This window comes from Tripterygium wilfordii, chromosome 14, assembly GCF_013401445.1.
Source record: "Tripterygium wilfordii isolate XIE 37 chromosome 14, ASM1340144v1, whole genome shotgun sequence".
Classification (NCBI taxonomy): Eukaryota; Viridiplantae; Streptophyta; class Magnoliopsida; order Celastrales; family Celastraceae; genus Tripterygium; species Tripterygium wilfordii.
This window is the reverse complement of record NC_052245.1, coordinates 2100855-2125775: the sequence shown is the minus strand read 5'-3', so window position 1 is coordinate 2125775 and position 24921 is coordinate 2100855. Positions and strand designations below refer to the sequence as shown.

The following is a 24921-nucleotide window of genomic DNA, read 5'->3' as shown; positions in this document are numbered from 1 at the left end:
AGCACAATCTTTCTTCAGTCTTGCCCTTATCTAGTGATTGAATAAGTTGGGATAAAACTTAACGCGTAGTCATAAATATATTGTTGACATTTGGAATCTTGAGACCTTCTGATTTTCGTTTCCACTTCCCGCATAATATACAAATTACAATTAACCTCCAGGATAGAAAATTAACATATGTAAAAATGGAGATAGTAGTGAGAGACCATATGAAAATAGGTTCATGGAAAGCACACGAACACACCGGCCAATAATGTATCAATCTCTTATCCAAAACAGAGATGGGATAGACGGAGTCCATCTAACATACTCACAACCAATAACAACCCTCCAACTCAGCCTCTCTGGTTCTTCCACCTTATCCTCCCTCTCCACCACTAATCCTTCTTTCACAGGATCTAAAACCATTCTCTCCTCCCTCTGTGTTCTCTGCTTCACACTTCAGAAGAAGAAGAAGATCAAGATGTCTCTCACAATTCCATCTAATCTTTCTAAGCCCATTTTGAAGCCCAAAATTGGGTCTCAATTGACCCCAAAATCAGCCAAACCCACCATCCTCTGCTCAGCCACTCAATCCTCTGAAAAAACCTCCACATCAAACCCACTCCAGGCATTCTCTGCTGCTCTTGCACTCTCCTCCGTCCTCCTCTCCGCCCCACTCCCCGCAGTCGCTGAGATCTCCGGCCTCACACCCTGCAAGGAGTCCAAGCAATTCGCCAAGCGTGAGAAGCAGGAGCTCAAAAAGCTCGAATCTTCATTAAAGCTTTATGCCCCAGATAGTGCACCGGCTCTGGCAATCAAGGCAACTATGGAGAAGACCTCGAAGAGGTTCGAGAATTATGGGAAGTATGGATTGCTATGTGGGTCTGATGGGTTGCCTCACTTGATTGTGAGTGGTGACCAAAGGCATTGGGGAGAGTTTATCACGCCCGGAATTCTGTTCCTTTACATTGCTGGGTGGATTGGATGGGTTGGGAGGAGTTACTTGATTGCTATTAGAGATGATAAGAAGCCAACCATGAAGGAGATCATTATTGACGTGCCACTGGCTTCCAGGTTGGTCTTCAGAGGGTTTTCATGGCCTATTGCAGCCTACAGAGAGCTTGTTAATGGTGAACTTATTGCCAAGGATGTCTGACTGCAAATTCTAAGGTAAATTCGATTAATTGCTTCTATGTACGAATTCTGAATTTGAAATGCAAATAGATCAAGTAAAGATGTCTAATTGTTGCTATTGTTTTTTATTATGATGGCAGAGATGGGAGTAGAGAAGCTGAGGAGGGAAGAAGAAGAGGTTTCAGTTGATGGCAGGTAGAGGTGGAGTGATGGGAAGCTTGTTTGTACTAAATTTGTGATATGTATGTAATGTATGTAGTGCTTGTTGTTGACAATGGAGAAAACTGGGAATTGAATTTTCTGTTCACATTTTACCATACATGTCATCTGCAAAGAACTGCAGAAAAATTTGATAGCTTAGTATGATTGAAATCAAGGCTATTATCTTTGAAGTCTTATGATTGATGACCAATCTACTGGGTTGATAAGGCCATGTATCATTTGCTAATCTGAAATGCAGTTTCAGTGTCAAGTTTATAGCTCTGTTGCTAAGCAATCCAAATGCTGCTGCTATCAACATTTGGTGGTGGATTTGGGTTCCTCTCTTGCTAAGCAAACCTAGAAATCAAAACTCTTTTGCTTGCTAATAAGGCATGGAAGGCCTGCTGTGAATCTACACAATTCAATTCATCTTAATGTGGTTAGGATAGTTCTATACATATTGGCTTCAAAAAATTCATGATGATGTGGTAATTTGACACAAAGCTCCACAATTGGTGGTAAACTTTGGAATATGCCCTAAAATCACCCTTTTTTGAAAGAAAAACACCTAAAATGCGAAAATAATCCACTATATCAATTTTCAATTCAATCGTCAATTCGAACAACTGACTGATAAATCCTAAGTGACAAGGGCAGACCTAGTCTCCCAAGTGGTTGGGGTTGGGTTTATACAAGAAGCGAAAAAATATTCGTGGAGTCTGAGAACACCACCTCTGAAAAAAAAAAATTTATTGCTTATAAATTATTTCTTCAAAGGTATGGAAAACAACACTAAAAATAAAAAATATTGGCAAAAATATTATTGGAGAAAGGTGAGTAATAATTGAAAATACAATACTAAGAGCTCTAACAAAAGATAATTTATGGGTTTTTAAAATAGAGTACTAATAATTTACAAGCTTAGATTAAGTTCATTTATTGGGCCTTTTAAAATTTCTTATGAGTTATGACACATTTAACATTCCAACCCTAAGATGTATGAAATATGTTATATGTAATATTCATAAGCAAGTATATGAATTTTTTTTTTAATGGGGTCAATTGTGACCTCATAGTCTTTGCCTTAGGTCCGCCCCTGCCGAGTGACATGGAAGACCCCGCAATTCCATGTACCCCTATATTACTCACTATATATAAACTTAAAAGTCATATTTACAACATAGTTAATATCAAAAAATCTCTTACAAAAGTATATATTTATATGTGTCAAGATCAAAAGACCTCTTACAAAAGTATATATTTATATATATATATATATATATATATATATATATATATATATATATATATATATATATATATATATACACACACCACCACCACTAAGACATTCATGTGGGTGTATAGCAAATCAAGTATAATTAAAAAAAAAAAAAAAACTTAAGACAATCCACTAATCTAGATATATCATCATATATGTATATATATAGTAGGGCTGGGGCATGACTTTTCAAAAAAGCTATCATGACCACATTGAATCTCCCAAATTGGCCTGGTCCACAAAGTCCATCTCAAAAATGGACTTTCCATATGAACCCATGAGCCTGGAGGAGGGTGACCCACTATTGCTTGGGCTAGCCAGGCCCACCCATGATGAGGAAATGTTGCTGTCTGCACTCTGCACCCGTAAACTGGGTCACGAATCCTGGCGTTGGCTTCATAGACCATACTACTAACGGCGTCTCCTCGCTGGTGCACCGGCAATTCCTGCAAATTGCACAATTGATTTTGGGCCTTTAGCTTCAGGGATAAGTTTCAATTAACCCAAAAAAAAAATGGTAACCCAGAATCCCAACATGCCCACTGTACAGATGGGCAACTCTAAACTTCGGCCTTCAACTCAGCACGTTGGCGGCAGATAAAATCAAGCCAAAACCTACAAACGAGAGTTAACTCCACAAAATTTCCCATGAGCCAAACATGCAAGGAAATAACGTCGTAACTGTTGACGCGTGGGAGTTCAACTTGCGACTTTCTGTATTTAACACAGTCAACTCCACAATCTCAACCAAAATTTTTGCGCTAATTAACCAAAACACACAGACAGAAGAGCCAGTTGATTAACTAACCTGTAGCATCTTGTTGACATTGCTTGCACCAAAGACCTTGTGAACATTGGCAAACTTGTGGGGCTCATCAGCTGGAAAATAAGGAGGAAAAACACAATCTTGGGCACACCTCCTCCTAAGTAGCTTACATGCAGCACAAGGTGAGGGTGCACCTTGTTTCCTCCCACTCTCCTTCATCCTGCCACGTGTCCCCTCCCACCCACTAACACTCTCAATAGTTATGGACAAACTGGCCCCCTTTAATTGTGTTTGTAGGGTACCTATGCCCTTCCTAGGAAGAGACAAAGGCCTAGATTGGTCATATTTATAATTTTCGTAGGACAAAAACACACAGAAAAGGAGTCAAGTGAAAGAAGAAGATAATCACACGGCAAAATTGGGTAAACAAAGGGAGGGGGGTTTAGGGAGGGAGGGAGCACAACTGCATAAGGGTTGGGTGATGGTGATTATATACAAATACAACCAAGCCAAGAATACCAAGAGAGGGCAGTCAGTTATGGCAACACAATCTGGTGTGGACCCTACCTAAAAGAGGCTCGCTTTAGTCTTTATATCTTCTGCGCGCCGACAAAAAATCATTTACCATATATTTTTTCTTTTATTTTTTTTAAATTTTGCTTTTTTTTGGTTGACAATAATCAACAATTCATATCTCAGTTATTCCAGTTGTTGGTTGAATTTTAAGCACAAAATTTCATATATATCATATGAGATATGTGGAACCCACAAAATCACTTGAATCGTATGCCCAACACAACAACTGTGATAATAAGATGTAAGTGTTTCCTCGGTGCATGCAATTCACATTAAATGTCTCCTTAATTAGATCAATAAAATCAATCCTAGCTACCAATACCAAAAAAGGAATAAGCAAGTGTCGCTAAAATTCGTTATTAATTCCTACAAATGCATTCCTTAGTGTCCCAAACAGAGAAGACAAACAAAGTTTCCGTTGGTAGGTAAATTAGGTGAAGCAATCATTGTCTTCCAAAGAAAAAACATGCATGCATGTTTTCTCAAACAATGGAAACTAAACATTCTTTATGGCATTGTGAGTACTGGTCAACCCTACACAACACATGCTTTCAACAGCCTTTCTTTCTTTCGTTCTTTGGGTTTGGTATAGAAAAGGAGGGGACGAGTATAAAAATGTTGTAGAGAAATCACAAAAAGTATTAAATTCAAAAGCATGCATTAGGGGGACCCAACATAGAAGAAATTATGCAATTCTCCTCTTTTTTTTCTTTCAAAACTTTTGATCCTCCCTGGATTTGCAAGTACACCACTAGACCCCAAGTAGAAGCTTTTACATAAGAGAGAATCACGACCATCTTTTGTAAAGACTGTGTCACATATCACCATATCGGGTTAGCATAACTCTATCAAGTGACATATGATTAAAGGTTCAATTCCTCTCACACAATGAACATGTTTTTTGGACCTAAAAGCCAATGACGATGACCTAATAAGAACAAAGATGTGCGGATCTTTGACCCAAGCAGACAATATTGTTTATAGTGTTTGGCACTTTGGCCTGAATTTTCTAACATGGTATCAGAGCTAAGACTCAGTGCATTTGGATATGTCCTCTACCTGTTCACTTGTTGAGTCTAGCATAACCCAGTGCCCACAAGTGCGGAGAAATGTTAAGACTTTATCCCACATCATATTGGCAACATATAATCAAATATCAATTCTCTCTCACACAATCAATGTGTTTTCTTGGCCTAAGAATCAATGACGATGATTACAATATGAACAAAGTTGTGTTGGATTTTAGCTCAAAACGGATAATATTAATTTATAGTGTTTTAAGCTGAATTTTCTAACAACCGTGAAGCCTCAAACTTAATTTTATTTATCGAGAAACTAACTTTTTCGAATTTCGATTGAAAGTATGAAAAATTGAAGCCCAAATCATTATCTCTAATCCATTTTTCCCCATATCCAATAAAGGACACTTAACCACATGTATCACATCTATAACTTTTCATACCAGCCACTATTGTTTAATGAGATAAGTGGGTTCGACTTAGCTCTATTTGTGGTTTGCTGACTTTGATTAATGAAACCTCCTCTCCTTTTCAAAAAAAAAAAAATTGATAAGATAAGTTGTATCTATATATATAGTCATCACATACAAAAAAAAATTCAAATTTTCTTCACCTAATTAAATTTCATGTCAAAATCAAATTAGCTAGGTCTTATATTAATTCTTGTATCTTATCTAGCTATACGATGATCATCTAGTGATTAGTGTCATACCCAATTTTGTTCTATGTATGCATATAATTTTCTATGATATATATGAATATGTAGTTGTATTGCACAAATACCTCAAATATTGTTTATATTTTCTATTAATTCCGTATGATTTGTATTAATTGCTAAATTGACCCCCAGGCTGGATTAATATTTTAGGACTAGCCGTAAACATAGACAAAAAAAACCATATCTTCACATTTATAATCTTGTCTTAAGAAATCACTTTTATCAAAAAAATAAATAGATTTGTAGGATAATGTACTAATAAAAGATAGCAAAATACTTTCTTAATTACTATTAATTATATTCTCTCCAAACCTTTCCAAGTTCTCCCTTTTGTTTATACTAGAAGCTATATATATGATCTTTAATTAATTTGTTTTATTATATTTATGAGCCATACCTTGAATCATAATGATGTCAGCTTCCCACATATTTTTTTGACCATGCCTTTTTTAAAAAATTAATTAAATTATTATCAGATTTTGCCTTTTTCTGTTTGGGTTAACCACCGATCGATCTTATGACTGCATGTGGCTATATATAATATTACATGACCATCGTGTATATATATCTTTAATAAATTATAAAGTTTGTCCTTTATTGGAATGCCAACCTTTGCAATCTATTATTTTCTTCTACTTTTTTTTCAATTCATCAGTATTTCTTCTTTTCGGCAGGGCAGTTAAACCACTAACTGAATGAACGTTTTGTTAGTTATAGTTTTGTTGAATCATATATAGCTCATTTTTTTTAAAAAAAAACTTATGAAAGTTAAACTTAGTGTTAACCTTTCTTTTTTCTTCCAAGCATCATGTGAACTTAGAAGAAAAACTATAATTAATATATACCTTGTGTTAAATGACCATTTCTTTATGCCATCCTTTATTTGAATGGGTTAAAATGGTTAGTAACTAGTAAAAATTGTTACAGGATTCATCCACTCACTTAAAAATGACCTATTAAGCAAGGAGAGGGGACCTCTTTTTAAAGGGTAATACCAATCCATATCCTATGCAATGTGGGATTCGTAACATTATCGTTGCAATGAAACGATTTTATCGTTATAGAATTGGTGAGAGCAATGATATATGATTTTTTTTAAAAGTAAGCGGGGTGTATGGAGGATTCGAACTCTGATACCGCCAATCAAGTAAATGTCTTAATAACCTTGACAGAGGGTTGTTGGCAAAATCAGTCAATAAAGTAAAAAATTCCATTTAAGGTAATATTAGTTTAGGAGGCATTAAGACAACAACATTGATTTAAACCATGGTCAGGGTTGTTATTAAAAAAAAAAAATGATTTGCAGTGAGCTTTAAATTTCTAAGATAGATTAATTTTGTGTCAATAATGCCACAAGGGCCACCTCTATCCATGCAATCTGATATCCAATAATCAAATCATACGCCTGTCTAAGACCTGAGGAGTAATAGGAATGATGACAATCAAAAGCTCAAACAGCAGGTTTCTTAATCTTAATTCCTTCGAAATAAACTTACACAAGTCTCTTTGAAATGATGTAAGCACAACACATTGCAGAAACAATTAAGGTACCTATATGACTAGATGGGGCTAAGGGCAAGTACTTTGCAAAGCAATTTATAAAATAAAAGAGGTACATACCAAAGCAAGATCACCCCAGAACATCAGACCATATTGCAGTGCGAATTGTGTAGATTCTCACTTGCAAATGTAAATCTCTGAAGCAAAGAAAATGCGATTAGGAAGAGTAAAATCAGGAAATGGCCCCATTTGCATGCTTGTCCTCGCAAACATAAGGAAACATATAATATCATTTTTTTTTTAATAATTTGTAGACTTGAGTTCCAGGAGAAATAGGAACATACCAATGCTACAGATTTTACATGTCCAGAATTAGGAAACCTCTTAAAGCAAAAGTTATTGTGTTGATATGTTCCCGCCATTTTCAGTCAAAGGATAAGGATTATGACTGGTGTGTGTGTGTGTGTGTCTATATATATATATTACAGCAAAGAAAATATTTTGTTCAGATCATGAGGCAACTGAAAACATAAAATAATTCTGTAGTTGACAAAAAGATGTATGTGTATATATATATATGTCTCTTAACACTTTTATGGAGTAGAAAATACACTTATTTATCAACCCTAGCTAGGTAGCTTTATTTCTTTTCCTTGCAAGAAAAAGAAAGGAAAAATGTGAGTGAATTGAAGCATTGTCACCAAGATCTTCTCTTGATTACAAATGTAAGATCCTGCCTGCAGGCTTGACATGAAGAACAAATCAAAATCAATGAAATTGATGTGATGAAATTGACCTCGAAAGCTCTTAACACAAAGTCATTAGGCCCATCTAATTATAATTAACTATGATTTTTTTTTCAAACTTTTTATAGACATGATCTCATCGAGGGAATACTAATCAATTTCAAATAGAATATATGTGGGTTATTAACATATATCATGAGTGAGTGACTTGTGACTTGTTGCTTAAGCAAATCTTTTAGTTAACAATAAATTAAAACCCCCATTATCTACTAATTAAATGTGACTAATTATTCATAGTATAGCTTTAACCGACATTGTGTTATAATCTTAATTAAGTTATAGATACGATAAGATTTTCTTGTATGGCTTGTGTGCACATATTATACTCTTCAATCTAATTGTCAATGTATAATCCAATAAAATCAAGCTTTCATGCACAAGCCATTGCAATAGTTCAAAGACAATTTTTCATTTCATACAAGTCAAGCTTGTTTATCTATGACTCATAATGTGCTTTTATGGTGTACTGCACGTGCAATACCTTTTTCTATTTTTGGTGACAAATAACCCATTCAAGAGTTGGCGCACATGGGGATCCATCTTGCATAGTCAACTCCAGAAACAATAGTGGTACATCTCAATACATGTTTCAGTTCAACCATAAATATAATTTCAAACACGGAATCAAATCCAAATACGTAGAATTATTAACCCATACAAACCAAGATCCGTCCTGCCACTTAGAGCAATCCACGGGACCATTAAACTATGGAAAATGACAAAAAGCCCAAAATTTGATAACCCAAAGGAACCCAAATCTAGTTGGCATGTCCATATCAGCATCCTATGTGGATAAAATTTGAAATTTGAAAATTTCACACAAATATTCACTCTCTCCCCTCCCCCTCATACACATACTCACTCTCTCTCTCTCTCTCTCCTTTCTCTTCCTCTCACTGTCGGTGGCTGGGTCACAACATGGGTCAAGCACCTCCGGTGGTTGTTCCTACCGATAGATGGTTGGGCTAGGTGCTCCTCAATACGGGGAGTCCAGTGGTGGTGCCCGTTTGCAAAGGCAACGTCGGAGGTTGCTGGATCTGACGTTCGAAGGTCCGGCTCCATGGCAAATTCCTTTGGATTTTCTGGTCAATCTTGCTACTATATCCGGTTGATGAGGGCTGGATTGTGTTCATGATTATTGTCTAATCATTTTGGGACCAACACCGACACCAAACGTTGCCGGACATCAGAGTTGTCGTCGGCCAGTGGTGGAAGCGGGGAGAGAAGAAAGAAGGGGAAAGAGAGTTAGCTGTTGCTCACATGCGCCACAGCAAACTCTAAAGCAGAGATGAGTTCTTCCTAACTAATCCACTTGAATGGGTCAAGGGTATGGGTGAGAATCCATTGTGTGCTATATGTGGGTTTGGTTGCAGGAGGATCTTTGTACGATGAAGGAGCCATACCAAATAAACAATTCTTTCTCATTCTATTTTTTTGAATTTATTTTGTTTTCCTCTAAAATATTCAATTTGCTTCTCTGATAAAATCAATGGAATATCCCCAATCCATTGATTTTATCAATGGAATAGCCCAAATCCATTGATAAAATCAATAGAATAGCCCAAATCCATTGATAAAATCAATGGAATAAATTATTTCGTTGATATAAATCAGCAGAATTATTAATTTCATTGTTCTTAGTTCATATTGAAAAAAAAATCAGATCGGTGTGTCGACAGCCATGATTGGTGGTTGGATGATTGATTTTTGTTTTCACCGTGAAAATAAGAAAGATGGAAGGAGAGAGAGAAGGTAGGGGTCTCTCCGTCTCTGACCATCCATGAGATAAGAGAATGAAAGTTTTTGAATTTCAATTTTCTCTCACTTGTACAATCATCAGTTGAGTCATACTGCCACCTAGATTTGGGTTATTTGGGCTACCATAATTTTGGGCCGACTAGCACCGTTGTTAAACTATATGTACATAACAAAACAATATGGAGTATTAAAAATTATGGAGGTGTGTGGGGAAGAAAAATGGACAAGGTGGAGTATCTTTGATTATATTGTTTGGTAAATCTGTTACATCTTTAATTTTCTTGATGTTAATGCTTTTACTTTTAATTTGGAGGGTTTCAAAGCATGGATTAGGGAGGGGTGGAGTGTAATGATGATGGCATGATGAGTTTGACTTTTTTGTAGAAAAATTTGGGTATTTCGTATAGTGGACTGACCATTCTTTCATTCATAACCTCTTCGATCTGCTAATGAATTTCTTCTAAAATGGTTGCACATGCAACTAAAAGAACACATATTATGAGTTGACATAAATGGACAGAAGAGCCGATGCTATCTTTGAAATCTTTATGGAGTAAGACAGGAGGGACCCCATGGACCCTTTATTGCCATGCGTTGGTTGGTCACAAAGCAAACAAGCATCATCCTCGACAAGAGCAAATGATATATATATATATATACATATAAAGTTTCTAGATGCGAGATCCTACACTTTATTTAAAATGAATCCATCTAACACCATTCACGCTTGAATCCCATCACGTACGAAGACCACACTTACACTTACATTAAATGAATGGTGTCCCTCACCTGAGAAAGGTGAGGATTTTCTTTTATGTATATATAAAGAGTAGAGTAGTTACTGGTTTCTTGCATCATCCTTCTATCTTTTGTCCCCTCAGGAATCCCATGACACCTCCATGATCATATATATATATTTCAATTTTATCAAAACATGTAGTACTAAAAGTCATCTCTCTAGATCCCTATCACAAAGATTCTGGCATTGACGTACAAGCAAGCTCTTGACCAGCGAGCCCACCCAGTAAAAGATCCAGTTCAAACAATTATATTTGGGCTGAGCAAGATAGGCCGAAATCATCGGGCCCAGCCCAAAATATTGGAATCAATTTCCATTCTTCAAGCTCAAAGAATTATCACCTTTCAGTCTCCACTACACTGCTATGAAACTTTAAAAATGCAATAGTGGAGCAGTTTTGAAAATGTAGATTTTAAAAGATTGACACTATAATCTGAAAAATAGGGATTTTGGAAAGATATTGATAGAATTTACCAGAAGCTCATTAATTTAGAGTACAATGATTTTACACAAGAACCTATCAGTATAAGAATGAAAGAAAAGAGAAACCAGCAAAAAAGATTAAGTAGCTGCAAAGCTGAAACAACAAGACGAGCTTGAAATAACAAAAGACTACATAGGAAAAGAGAGGGATCACAATCACACAAACAGTTATGCTGCAAATGTCTTTATCTAACCTTCTTTTGATAGTGTCAATGGCAGCAGAACAAAGAGCTCCCCATGAGGATTGCAAGGCCTATAGCAGCAAGATGGTTGAAAATGTTGGATGGAATATGGAACTTTGGTATCTAAGATTCCAAGGAGCAGCCTCACATTGGGATCTCATATTCCGCTATTCTCTAACCTATCACGGATTCTTCACGTGGCCTTCACACAAAGTTACCAATTAGTCATTGAAGCTTGCAAGTGTGTGTGTGTGTGTGTGTGTGTGTGTGTATATAGAGAGAGCGAGAGAGATGAGAATAGGAGATTGAAGACACTCAAAAATATGAGTATATCATATAGATAAATGCATGAAAATACATGCTTAAAAAGCATTTAAATACCGGTAAAGTTAAAAAGAGTTCCATTGAACACTCTACAAGTGAAAAAATGCCATTTGATGCTAGGAATGTGAGATGAATGAGTTGGGACATACATTGTTGTAATATCAGAACCGGACCAAGAAAATATTAACATTCAACTTCTTAACTACTAGTATATATTTACAAGTGCAGCATACAGGAAAAATGAAATTAAAAGACCAATAAAAAAGGGGCCATGCAGAAAACCTCAAATCTATCACCAACCAATGACTATCCTACAAGTAAGGTATACATAATGTTTTTTAGGGGAACTATACACAATACTCTACCAGAAAAAAAAACCTTGAACTTATTACCAACAAATGACCATCCTTCAATATCAAAAATACGATGCAAAATTTAGTCTAAATGAATGTCCCTATGTATTAACATATGAACACATACAGATACAAATTGTATCATAAAATTATCCAAACTGAATGCATATAATCTTTCATAAACAAGGTAGTCCAATAGGTCAAAAAAGTATCAAGTATGAAACAGAATGAGAGATGCCACATTTCTATAAGGAAGTTTTTGGGTTCTGAATGAATGATTCTAATGATTTTAAACCAAAAGGCCTAGACAAAAAAATGCTCAAGGTTTGGTATAAAATATCCACTGAAAATTGACAGGCAAGGCATTATATTCAGAACTTTTCCATTTATTCGATATTTATTACAATATCATGAAGCTTCAACCAACCTTTTTGCCCATTTTTTTTGTGAATCATCAATGATACAAGCCTTTAGCTCTTCCATGCTCATAATTCCCTCAAGCTTAGATTTCAGTAAATTGCAGCCATCCATAAATAAACTAGGTTGGGGCAAGTCCGGAACAAGTGACAAATCTTCAAGCTTTCCTTTAAGATGTTCCATCAAAATGAGCCCTGCAAAAATGTACTCAATAATTAGAACCAGAGCGAAACTTTGACAACCAAAATACCAAAATCAGATTGACTGGTTAAGTAGAAGGAGAGTTTGTGGTTTTGCGTAAGACAAAATAATAGTGACCAATGCAACTGATTGAGATGCTGACATGGTAACCTAGTTTTACTCAGAGAAGATATCCCTAAATGAAATCTAAGGCAACCAAAGAGCTCTTTTGTCCACAAAACCAAAAGGGGCAAAAAGAAAAGGAAATAAAGAGTTGCGCACCTACAGAAACCCGAAAAATTAACTAGAGAGACGTGGAATAAAATTACATGCCATGCAGAAGTAAACAGCTTACAAGATGCACCTATCCAAGTTGTCCATTCTTGAGACAAATAAAAACAAAAGACTGATAATTCAGGGTATCAAATATGATCACAATTACTTTGAATATTTTACCTAGATCCACTAGAAGTCATCCATATCAGAAAAATTCCTTACCAATAGAATATGAAAAACTTACCATAATAAGCAATGTGACACAAACACTATCAATTTATATAGCTGAAGTCATATTAGGTTCTAAATAAAGAGTGAAACATATAAACGACTCTGTTAGACCATGCAATAATACATACCAAGAGCTCGAAGCATCTTTAGATCAAATTTCATGGCTAGTTCCCCACGGCCGACCATTTTTGCGCGTTGAAGGACAAGTAGCTTTATGCTAATCAGGAAATCCTACACAGCATTTACACCCAATGTTATCCCTCTAGCATGATAAACATAATATGCTAAATGGTTGTGATGAGTAAGGGAAGCACATGCTGCCATAGAAAACAATGATGAGATAGTTACTTGCACATATATATCCATAAGATGTACAAAAGGATCGAGCACATACGAGCTCACTCTCAGATAGGGAGCAAAGCCAACTGACATCTTCAACTGTATAATCGGACAATATATATTCCATCCCATCCATTCAAGTAACTTTAGTTCACAACGAAAAACACAAACTTGAAAATTCCGAAGTCCTGCAAGAAAAGAACATAAAAGAATGACAATTGACATATTGTTCTCCCAGAATTTCAAGATTGAGTCACTCGTGCAACGTAAAAAATACCAAAAGCTTAGACTAGTCTCACAGAGGAAGGTCAGCAACACTTAGTGATCTTTATACCAAGAACAAGCACTCTAAACTTGAGATTCTAATACAATAGACCCATGAATACAACAGGCCCATACAAAATTCTGATAAAAAAGATTGAATTTCACTATTTCAGTAACTTAAAAGTCTCTTTCTTCAGGTCTATACCATCTCTTCTCGAAGGGGAGCTCTCTTCAATCTCCTTCCTCGAAAAATACCATCGACCCACTTCCTCTGGCTCCCTGTCAAGACTGTTCCTCGAATACCCACTGCCCTCAGACCTTCCCTGAACCTGATGCGAGGACTCCCCAGGTAATATCCCCGACATGTGTGTATGCTTATCAATGATATCTTTCTATCGAAACAATCCAACAACAGCCAATCAATTAACAAGTTCAGATGGTCCCAGGTACCCAAAAGCAGCAGCAATACGTCCATAATAAATATACTAACACAAAACCCTACTATATCGAGCTACAAAATTGATCATCGAAATTCAACCCTTTTGAAGAAAAGAGAAAAGATGATAAATTACGCACCTATAAATGGAACTCCGCGACCAGAGAGAGAAGAAATCGAGTGGATTTAGAGGGAGACGACGGATCAATCGAGCTGTGAGGGTCGGGCCTTCTCTTCTATCTTCGTTCGCTTCCACTGCGAAGCTCCCCTCTTTCCTCTCACATTCGTTTTGCCTTTTTGATTTTTTTTTGGTTCTTTTAAGTGTAAGGATATGTTGTAGAAGAGAGGAAGAAAAGGGCCAACAAGACAAAAACGAGGAAAGATGTAGGCCCAAAAAGCCCGTCTTTAAAAAGGCCCTCTATCAAGTAAACCACAATTGGCAAGCCAACTAAGCCCACGTATGATGTACGTTTCAAACAAAGCTCAGCCCAAAAACAATACAGGCCCAGTCATTCGTGCCCTCCCACAGTCCTCCAACGGGTAATTTTTTGACAAAATCATTTTTACCCAGCCAAGTTATTTTCAACAATGTTTTCGTCTAGTTATTGTTAATTATTTAATGCAAGGAGAATATCTCCTGAATCATTAGTTGAAGTTATAAGGACGACGTGTCAACCTAATAATCAGAGTTCGAATCCCAAAAAAAAAAAAACTCACTATCCTGTAAATACAGTTGCCGTTTCAATGATTCGGTCTGATTAAATCCATTTATTTTCCAACAATGAAGGTGGACTAATAAGAGTGATTATAAATGTAATTTCTCTAATGTTAACGGCATGGTAATGATTCCACACCAAACCTTTTATTTTTACATATCAGATATAATTATTAGGAAAGATGAAGACTATTTACACCTCAAAGTTGACTAAAGGCACCCAAAAATCACAAAAAAAACTTCTATCTAATAATGTATGAGTTTGGTAGTGTGTTGCAACTGTGTTCAGTTGCAACACACCTCACAGCATCACAGTTTTTTGTGACACACCAAACAGCTTTTGCGTTCTAACTCACCTCACATCACCACAGCTTTTTACCTCACAGCACCTCACCACACCTCACAACACTCCCAAACGTTTACAATATACGTTGAATTGTCCTACATAATCAAATTAAGTCAATTATTTTATTTTAGATTAATGTACAATGTAAACCTTAAGTGATTTTATATTAATGTTATTAGTCATCTAATATAACCGTAATTTAGATACATCAAACTCACCTCACAGCACCTCACCGCACCACAGTTTTAAAAGTGATGCGCCAAACAGCTTTTTGCGTTCAAACTCACCTCACAACATCATAGTTTTACAATTCAGAGCACCACACCGCACCTCACAACATTCCCAAACAAGCCCAATACCCCAACTGGCCCTACCACATATCTGTTCCCTCCTTCCTTTGTTTCTCCTTCTTCCCTTTACTCTCTATCTCTATAGTTTCCCTTATGAAGCCAGACCTTGCACATAGAAACTGACAATGGTGACAGCCAACGACGGAGAGGAGTAGAGGAGACGGTGGAGGCAAGAAAATCGGTGACTATAAATGCAATTTCTTTAATGTTAACGGCATGGTAACGATTCCACAACAAACCTTTAATTTTTACATATCAGATATAATTATTAGGAAAATTTCTTGTAAAATCTTAAAATGGCTCTATCTGTCACTGGCATAATCAGAAAATATTACACACACTCACCTGGTTGAGAAACAAGCCTAAACCAAAACTGCACGACAATTACATTCAAGACATGCTCATTCTCAGTTGGAGTAGAAGATGAACATCAATAGTTACTGCGCGGACAGGATTGCAGGAAGTGGCATGGATACATGTTATAATCTCAACTTCCATGAGTATCTATGGCCTATCTGGTCACGAGCCAACCTGGTTTGAATAAGATATCTCGCCTGAAGTCGTGGCCGGTAACAGAAGTGGACTCGCCCTGACGACGGAAACACTGCAAAAAGGAAAGAAAAAAGAACAGTCATATTCAATCTCTCCCTTTTCTTCTCTCTCTTTTGATCGATTACGGAAAATACAAGGGCAACTTCTTGATCACATTTAGTAGTAAAACGCTCAGTCAGTTGGCAAACCAATAAAAAGACCCAGCTGAAGCATACAAAGACAACGTGAAAAAAATAAAGTGAGATAAAGAGGATAGTGATGACCTTGTAACAGACGACAGTATCATCTGGGTACATAGCAAACAATTTAGTTCCAAGGCGAGCATGGCAAGAATCACATAGGCTCTCATCATTTATCTGTACGTGTCGTGATCTTTCCTCCATTCTTGCTAGCCTTGTGTCAACATCAATAGCATGGGATAAATTGTGCACAATCTACAAAATTAACCAATGTTAATATAAATTATAAAAGTGCCTTATTAGATGGAAAGAATGTCCACTCTTCAATTGGTGTCCATTTGAGTTATTTGTCCAGTTCTATCAAGTATTCCTTAGTTTTCATAATAGATGTTAAGAATTAGAGATCTATGTAAAAATTGAGATTTATAGATGATCAGTTAGGAAATTTATTTGGACTCTTCGTAGACTTTGATCTTCCAATTTTGTCCCTGGTTGTTTAGCATTATATATACTTATTTTAGCTATAACCATAATCATAGCAATACTAAAAGTTGTTCTTTGATACTTTTTGGACAGAGAAAAATGAATTCAATAGGTTGCTTTGGCCAAGAAGAACAATACTCTCTATAAGATGTTGCAAAGGTAGTCGACTTTTGTGCGATCAATGCATACAGAGTGGGGAGAGTCTTGGGGGGGGGGGGGGGGAGGGGGGAGAGAGTATTACATGAACTTGTCAAGATAAGAAATCTTATTGGGGGAAGAGAATGGGACAGAGAGAGAGAGTAGATCTTACTTGTCCTTGACGATGATGATGGATCCGAGCCCTAAACATTCTTAATATCGTATCTGAGGCGAGCTGAAGAGGCATATCTGGGGACAAGGTCTGCAGCACCAAATATGAGACTTCTCATTAAGCATTCTGGGGCCATGAAAGTAATATTTGAAAATTAAGCTAAACACACAGAGTTCCAACACAAAATAGCAGCCAACCTAGACACATGATTTGGGTCTCTTGTTAGAGAATCAATGGTATTTTTAGAACTTAAACAGGAAGTGAATAATATCTTCTTAAAGTATCAGTACACAGCCAGATGGATTTCCTTCTAAATTTCCTTGAGGTAAACTATGATACAAATCGGCTATAGCTTTTTATAACACGTGTGATATGCCGCCACTAGGTTTCCTGTACCTACTAGGATGTGTTTTAGTAGCTCTCAAATGCAATCGTCGGTGGATAAGTTCCCTCTCTTATAGCTGCATAAATATGAGTTTATAATGATCGAACTTAATGCACTTATTGAATAACTATAAAGGCAATGAAAATCATCCAATAGTTGTTCTATGCACACTAGCAAGTCAACATAATGAAATACACAATGCTTTGTAATTTGTATGTTCGACAAAAACATATTTTACAAACAGCATAAAAATGTTCATCTTTTGTGGCACAGGCACTGTATGACTTAGCTTAATGACACATACGATAAAGCTATGGTATGTTTCTAAGAGAGAGAAAGCACATACCTCTAGAACTTGCAATGGATCGAGTGATTCTCCATGATTGTGGAGAAGGCGAACTGCAGCTTTAAACATAGGCTCCTTACCATTTTGCGGATCTAAATACATGTCAAGCAACCTGAAAAGATCACAAACAAACTATAGAAAGCTGGAAGAAGGAATTCAGAAGGAAGAGAAATAGAGAAAATAATAAGGAAACTAACTGCATATAGGCATCTGGTCTGCCAATCTCTGCACAATATTGCTCAGCAGCTTCACTGTCCTCTAACTTCCTGAGAGACCATTGTATCACTTTTCATTTACTAGAAATCAACTTGTCTCGCATATAAATGTTCAATAAGAAAGCAATCATCCATTTATGTGCTTGGTGCAATTGTTGATACATGTAGAGTATGATAATAGTTGAGGACATACCTTCCCATATTATTAAAACATCACAATGATATGACAATTTTAAAAGGGAACAAAAATAAATATATCACTTGAGAAGACTTCACCATCGCAACGTATGACGATTAAACATCCTACATTGGAATTGGTTCCCACTTACAAGGCCAATATTTGAAGAACCAACGTCTCTTGCCCTGATTTCCGGTAAAGTATAGCCTGTCAAACCACCAATTCAACGTGCAGTAAGATAATGAAGTACTAAGGAATCTAAAGGTAAAAAAGGCATCAACATCATCCATTCTCACTGGATAGCACATAAGCAATAAATGACACATAATTCATTTAATGAAGGCATAAAATGTCAGCTGTTCTACTACAGTAAAATAAACAGATTCAAAATCAAACTATCAAAGTAATAAAGGAATTACACAAACCTTTTCTAACCATAATTCTGATCCTTCAATCAAGTCAAGCACCTCTTCTGGATCATACAAGTCTGAAGACTGTAAGAATATCTGCAATCTTTCCCGTACAGGACACTGAAAAATAGAGTTTCCTCCAGCGTCTTGAGATATGGTGTCTGCTTCAAAGGATTCAACTGCTGATTTGGCAAGTGAGAGTGCATATAACGTATGCAACTGAGTGTCATTTGAGTCTTGATCTTCAATCAACCACTGGAGGTACCTGAGCATACAAGAAAGCTTAACACAACGTTCATCGACTAAAAACAAAATCAAATGTGACAATTTTATCAACTAGAAGTGAACATTAAAGCATTTGAAGAGAAACTTCTCAGCAAGCGACATTAGCGTAACAACTATTTTCATTTATGAATTGTTCCTTTAAGTAAAATCATTAAAAAAAAGTGCCAAAATACACAAAACTGTAGAGCAGGGAAAACCTTAGAGAAAATAAAAGAATAAAAAAGTCTAGAGTATGAAGAAGCCAATAAAATCTAAAAATAACAGGGACAAATTATCAAACCAAAAGGAAAATCAGATAGCCCCTAACATAATCTTGAAACGTGTGGTTATAAATGGGTAATGGGATGTATTATAGGATATATGATGAATATACCTCTGTAGAATTTCAACCTTTTTAGAGTCGATGGCTGCAACGACTTCATCTGGAATGGCAAATTTATAACAAATTAGAACAACACAAAACTTGAAACAAAATTACAGAAAGTGAGGAAGTATATTTCATCTCAATTTTCTACTTGGATCACACATCTCCAGAATATTTCAAATGATAACCATAACAAACGGGAATGTATTTGTAAAAGCATAATCAAGTTTGGAGAGAAAAAAGCTCAGTGATTAGCATATATGAGCATATTGCATCTAAAGTTGAATATATGAACAACTCCGTGACTGATTTGGACAGGAAACATACGAGTGAAGATCAACTAAGATGTTTGAAGGCTGTAATAGCAACATTTAGAGTAATCCACATATCAAAGTCTAGGGCTTTACAAGCATATAATAATATACCCAAAAGATACCACACTTTGGAGAAGTAGCTTAATAACTATAAACGATGAGCCAGACAAAAATTCCAACGAAAATAATAAGAAAAAGGACAAAAACACAAATTTATGGTGAAGCCTGAGTCTTACCAGGGGAAAGTTGAATCAATCTCTTCTCTGATGTCAAAATTTTTACCGCTAGTACCGGGTTAATGTCCGCAATCTATCAAGAAAGCACCAAGTTCCTAATCAGCCACTGGATTCACAACATAAACCGCCTTTATAAATCATAACTAAGTGAAAATTACCAAACCCTAGAATAAATACTGCATACCCATCCAAGATGTTGCAAAACCAAATCCTGATCAGATGACTCCTCCAGAATTTTTGATGCCTCGGCTGCAGCAACATCCCTACCAGATAGAACATTTGTATTGCCATCCTGTAGGCCAGTCCCCAAAGCAGGGTCTTTCCATAGACCAGATGAATAGTTTCTTGCCAAAATTCGCCAAATGGAAAGAGCCTTTGAGCTCCTCCCTTTACATGAATAGAGGAAAGCAAGCGTCCGTAAATGTCCAGAGTCATCTAACAACGTTTCCAACTCCTCCTGCACCGCCCATGCAAGTTGTAGGGTCATCCTTCAAGCAAGCTCCTGACAACAGCCTCTCTGTTTTGCAATGCATTGGAATACTAAGATTCCACTGGTTACTGACTTGAGGCCTACTAGACTATTTTATTCATCACCAAATAATAGGCTAAAATAAGATTTCTACAAACAAAAAATGATATTTGGATCCAACCCCCAATATTACTATATCGTCTTCTTTTGAACTCGTGGGATTTTGGAACTTAGCCTCAGCAAAATACTATTTGTTTAAATGTATTCATATGAAGTAATTAAACCAGTCAATAAAGATCAAAGACCGTCAATCGTATGTTTTCAGAGAACAATTCCATCGAATTTAGCCGAAAATCTAGATCATTTTCACCAAATACTCCCTTTTTTTCCGATATTAAGGCGTTAATCATGTGTATCTTCCGGTCAACATTAAAAAAATCTCATTATTTCCTTGGGCTTGCAAATTTTTCTTTTTTTAATGCTTGAATCCAGGAAAGGAATGATGAAATCTAAGAGTAGAGGAGTCAACCAGCACCATTAGCTTCAGATCCAGATTCCGCACTTCTCTAAAGTCATTATAACTCGAGCATTAACATACAAAGCATCATTTGTACCCAAGTTACCTCCCTCTTAAAAACTTAAAAACGAAAAGAAAAACAAAATCTCCAATAAATCATTCTCGATCATCCTCATATTATTTCCATCCAGACTCGCCAATATTAAATTCAAATTTTCTAGCATATGTACTTCAGTGACGTATCCCATATCGGTATCATCTCCCATACCGACCATTATGGCATAAAGTTCAAACATAATCCAGAAGTCAAATTTTCTATGACTATAGAATGATAAAAACCTTTTTTAAAAAGGAAACTTGCACATACCACAACACAACTGTTTCCTGATGAAGCTAGCTTCTCCATATCATCAACGAGATTTAGCGCTCTATAGAGGTACATTAAAAGTGTGTCAACCCCTTCCCTCACCGAAGAAGTCAATTCTGTCTCACGAGAGACTTTTAGATACCTGTAGAAAATTAATAGGACAGACAGCCGGGTTCAATGAGAGCCACAACAAACCAACCATTATCTGCAATCGTAGTACTGTAGATACCTAATAATGTTTTTGATTGCCAGCTCCAGTAATTCAGCTCTATTTGGTGGATTCAATAGAAACTCATCATCTACTGCAGTTTCGACGCCTGCTTTTTTGAGGAAAATAGCTCTCTGTATTGCCATTAAGCCATCATCCACAACATCTTCAAGAGGAGCAGGGGGAGGATGCAAACCCCAATACCGGTTTCTAGGAACCTGAAAGCAAGTTCAACCCAATGAAACAACTTTAGAAATTATTCTGCTTTCTAGCATACTATACCCTTTAGTTACTCCTCTGGAAAATTGTTTAGAATTTAGAAATTCTTAAACTTTGGCAAGAACTACCAAGGCCCCTCAAGGTTATTATTTGAATAACAAACTCATAAACTCACCAAGGATCAGTTTTGTGGGAGCACAACTTGGGCTCCCATACTCATCCCAAGTTCAAACCCCACTGGCAACCTTTGGCAGTCAGCAAATCATTTATCCAGTTTATTACCTACGATACACGACCCAGAGGTAGAGAATGAGTGGCCTAATTGGATATAGGAAGTGGCCCCATGTTCAAAAACAAACCACAGACTTGATAAACCAAAGAGCGGTCAACAAGGGGGAAATTGTATCTCTAAAGCTAGGGCAAGTAACCAAAATAATCATCAAGAGACTGACAGTTTTTGTTTTAAGAAAATCGACTAAATGGAAACTAAAACTAAGTTTCTCATCCATTATGACTCTATGAGCCACTTCTATTTTGCCTACTGCCACCACTAGTCCCACTCAATCCTCCTCACAAGTTATGATAGCATAACCTAGGAGCAATAGAGAATAAAAACTTCTTTCTAAGCATTGTAAGAAGCAGTAGAAGATGAGGAAACCTAAAAATCACAAACATGAGCATGCAAAAGTTATACCAGCAGCGACCAGCGACTGGGGTCTCGCATTATAAAAGGAAACACTTCAGAAGGCTGCATTGTTTCGGACTGCAGGAAGTGGTCCACTGCTTCTTCAAAATGCAAGTCAAAAAGCAAAAGGTATCCCACTTGGGCATGGACAAAGGAGAGCATTTCTTTTGACATTTCACCTTCACACTCAAGCTCCTGAACCAGGGAGATGGCTTCCTTAAAGTCTTTCTTTCTTAAAAGATCTTTGATTTGTTCTTCAGAAGGTACTTTCCGATAGCAAATAACCTGGCAATGCTCATAACGAAACAGAACCATTCATCAATGCTCAATTTAACATAAGCATGCGGATTGTGGACAAACATATTACAATCCTCCCTTAAGTGAGAATATAAATACACCAAATTATGCTGAAAATATGAACAAAAAAAATCAGCTGTAGAATATATCCTCAAACAAATAAGAATTGGAAAGTACAGCTAGTTTCAAAGATCTATTGCAACAACGACTGGGAAAAGAAAGAATGAAAGAGAAGGGCAGAGGCTCTGTCAATGTCAGTGAGTCCAAGAAGGTAAATTTTATGCAGCCCCATCAACTGGGAAAAGGCTGTCAGTGATATAAACTTACGACCTCTAGGTTGCAACCAAGAAACCCAACGACTAGGCCACCATAGCCCTTGCTTAAAAAAAAATCTTTTGCAATAACCCAGGATTACAGAATTTGTTTCCTGAGAGTCCAAGACTTATAATCACATGTTACATAATATCCCCACAATTTGAGCAGTCAAATCAAAATATTTAGGCAAAGAAATATAAGAATGAAACAATAAAGCATTCATTATGGTTCGGGCATACTCAAACTCAGCTCAAGTAATGAAAACCCTACTTTACCTTGATATTAAAGGTCATTGTGTAAAACAAGGTTCCGACATACTGATACTATACTATGTATGTCAAACATGGTTCTGACGTACCAGAATTTTACTTTCGTGTTTCCTTGTAGGTGCACAAGTATTCTAAGTGATTTATCTCATGGGTATAGTGGCTAAGTAATAGAAATGATGTTGTCCTGCCAGTATATTATATTAGTTTTTTGTGTAACGTGAAATATCTTGTAACATGGTTGCAACCCCTGGGTGTCTCTATTTGATGCATATAAACTGCTTCCTTTCAAAACGTAAAATAATCAATTTTTTTTAAAAAAATATATAACTAGACATATGCATATAGGTGTTTAAAAAGAATACTAGCACAGTTCAACAACATGCTTCACATACCTTGGTAGCCGTAGCCACCACAACAAGCTTCCCACCCCCATCTTCTTCATCAGCAACAATACATGGCCCAACTCCTTCCCCACCAAAAGTAATTGTTTGAATAGTATTCCCTGATTTCTTATGATACAACTCCATCTTCCCATCCCCCACAACTATGGCATATAAAGACAATTCACCAATTGAATTTGGAGTCATGTAGAAAACCAAGCTTCCACCAATCGGTTGTCCATGACTATCCACAACCACCCCTACATTGTCCACCAACAGTAGCACCTTCCTCTCCTTCCACAACAATTTAAGCAGCGTATGACTTGAAACATCCGGTAACGAAAATATCACTCCACTTTGTCCAGTTACACAAGAAAACAAGCTATAGCCGTTTGATGTACCAACAATTACAGAATCGTTAAGCCAAACCATTGACTTAACCCCATCAATGCATTGAATTTCCTTCAAAATTACAAAAGCCGAATCCACATCATCAACTTCTCGGTCACTCTTCCCAGCTCTATTGCCCAAAACAAGCTCTATCAAAAGCAATCTTTTACCAATCACAATTGAGAAAACATAATTGCCTTCACTTTGCTGCACATGTTCTTTAACTATAGTTCCGTTTGCCCTAATTCCGCCCCCCAATTTCTGCAAAATACGCTGGCTAGTACTTGAATAAGAATTATCCTTTGCAATATCGAAAGTCTCCCATAAATTCGAACTCTCCGTTTCACTGCTTCGCACTCTCTTTGCAATGGCACTTACTCCCTTCACCGAACTCAATCTCTTCACCGATTGCCCCAAAAGAGCATCCACCAAATGCAAGTAGCCATCGCAAAGCACTAGAACTTTCCCAATCTCGCGAAGTACGATCACGGACTCCACCGATGACTCGCCTACTGAAACACTCCGTATAAACGAAACGGTTCCTGGACCAGGCTTGTTCTTTTGGGGCACATCGGGAGCGGGCTCCTCCTTGCTTGTGTCCTCAGGGTTTGAGGATAGCAAAAGAAGCGAACCTGACTCGGTACCGACATAAATTAGGGTCTGCGAATTGGAGACTGTGGAGACCGCAAGAGATCGGATCGACGTTTGGGTTTGGGTTGACGATAGGTCAAAGTGAGCCAGTGGTTCTAGAACGGTGCGAACCGCGCTCTCCTGCTTGACCATGCTTGATTGCTCGCTGATGGCTTTGAAAAGGCTATAGATTCGACGATAAGGGCGTTGTTTGATCCATTTCGAATTTTCCGATGAACCAAAAAACTATGGTTATGTCGCTAAAAGCAAGCCTGGTGTTGATACTGAAAAACGAAACTACTAGTCAAAGCCGAAGAACCAAGTAAACTATCAGATCCGGCAGATGTCTTCCAGAAAGAAAATTACAAGTTGGGGGCCTTACTAATAAGCCCAAATGCAAAGCCGTAATATCTTTATACACTTGGCCCATTCTTCCGTAGTCCATTAAGATGGTCTTGGAGTTGGAGGCTCAAGTCTCAAA

At 36.9% G+C, this 24921-nt stretch overlaps 3 protein-coding genes and 1 pseudogene across 4 annotated transcripts; 1 reads left to right on the top strand and 3 right to left on the bottom strand.

Moving 5' to 3' along the window:
- The first annotated feature begins 217 nt into the window (after positions 1 to 217).
- Positions 218 to 1514, top strand: LOC120014563 (photosystem I reaction center subunit III, chloroplastic-like). The gene is made up of 2 exons (XM_038866544.1): positions 218 to 1152; positions 1257 to 1514. Exon 1 carries the CDS (start codon positions 224 to 226, stop codon positions 1136 to 1138), a length of 915 nt encoding a protein of 304 aa, XP_038722472.1. The 5' UTR covers positions 218 to 223; the 3' UTR covers positions 1139 to 1152; positions 1257 to 1514.
- A 1185-nt stretch (positions 1515 to 2699) lies between these two features.
- Positions 2700 to 3709, bottom strand: LOC120015716 (annotated as a pseudogene).
- Positions 3710 to 10997: 7288 nt separating this feature from the next.
- Positions 10998 to 14349, bottom strand: LOC120014653. Of its 2 annotated transcripts, XM_038866665.1 has the most exons (6): positions 14167 to 14349; positions 13796 to 13982; positions 13382 to 13514; positions 13116 to 13218; positions 12311 to 12494; positions 10998 to 11408 (listed from the first exon to the last, which is right to left on the bottom strand). In XM_038866665.1, exons 3-6 carry the CDS (start codon positions 13460 to 13462, stop codon positions 11381 to 11383), a joined length of 396 nt encoding a protein of 131 aa, XP_038722593.1. In that variant the 5' UTR covers positions 13463 to 13514; positions 13796 to 13982; positions 14167 to 14349; the 3' UTR covers positions 10998 to 11380. The 2 variants fall into 2 exon arrangements, with proteins under 2 accessions (XP_038722593.1, XP_038722592.1); XM_038866664.1 differs by lacking the exon at positions 13796 to 13982 and having other exon boundaries at positions 14167 to 14345.
- A 1270-nt stretch (positions 14350 to 15619) lies between these two features.
- On the bottom strand, positions 15620 to 24736 carry LOC120015015 (vacuolar sorting protein 3). Its single transcript, XM_038867194.1, has 14 exons — positions 23433 to 24736; positions 22169 to 22444; positions 21277 to 21473; positions 21048 to 21189; positions 19879 to 20151; positions 19695 to 19767; positions 19154 to 19202; positions 18511 to 18760; positions 18237 to 18292; positions 17890 to 17958; positions 17693 to 17804; positions 16962 to 17051; positions 16253 to 16423; positions 15620 to 16041 (listed from the first exon to the last, which is right to left on the bottom strand). Exons 1-14 carry the CDS (start codon positions 24591 to 24593, stop codon positions 15949 to 15951), a joined length of 3012 nt encoding a protein of 1003 aa, XP_038723122.1. The 5' UTR covers positions 24594 to 24736; the 3' UTR covers positions 15620 to 15948.
- Between the last annotated feature and the right edge of the window lie 185 nt (positions 24737 to 24921).

Bases quoted from the DNA above. Each gene is read 5' to 3' on its own strand.
- LOC120014563 (XM_038866544.1), top strand. From the start codon at position 224: ATGGAAAGCACACGAACACACCGGCCAATAATGTATCAATCTCTTATC.
- LOC120014653 (XM_038866665.1), bottom strand. From the start codon at position 13,462: ATGGATGGGATGGAATATATATTGTCCGATTATACAGTTGAAGATGTC. The intron at 12,495-13,115 runs GTATGTATTATT...ACATTTTTGCAG, and splicing joins AAAGATGCTTCGAGCTCTTG to GGCTCATTTTGATGGAACAT. The intron at 11,409-12,310 runs GTTGGTTGAAGC...CTTTGTGTGAAG, and splicing joins CAAAAAAAATGGGCAAAAAG to GCCACGTGAAGAATCCGTGA.
- LOC120015015 (XM_038867194.1), bottom strand. From the start codon at position 24,593: ATGGTCAAGCAGGAGAGCGCGGTTCGCACCGTTCTAGAACCACTGGCT. The intron at 21,190-21,276 runs GTATCTACAGTA...AATTTTCTACAG, and splicing joins GCAATCAAAAACATTATTAG to GTATCTAAAAGTCTCTCGTG. The intron at 18,293-18,510 runs GTTTGTGTAATT...GTGGTTTGACAG, and splicing joins CAGAATTATGGTTAGAAAAG to GCTATACTTTACCGGAAATC.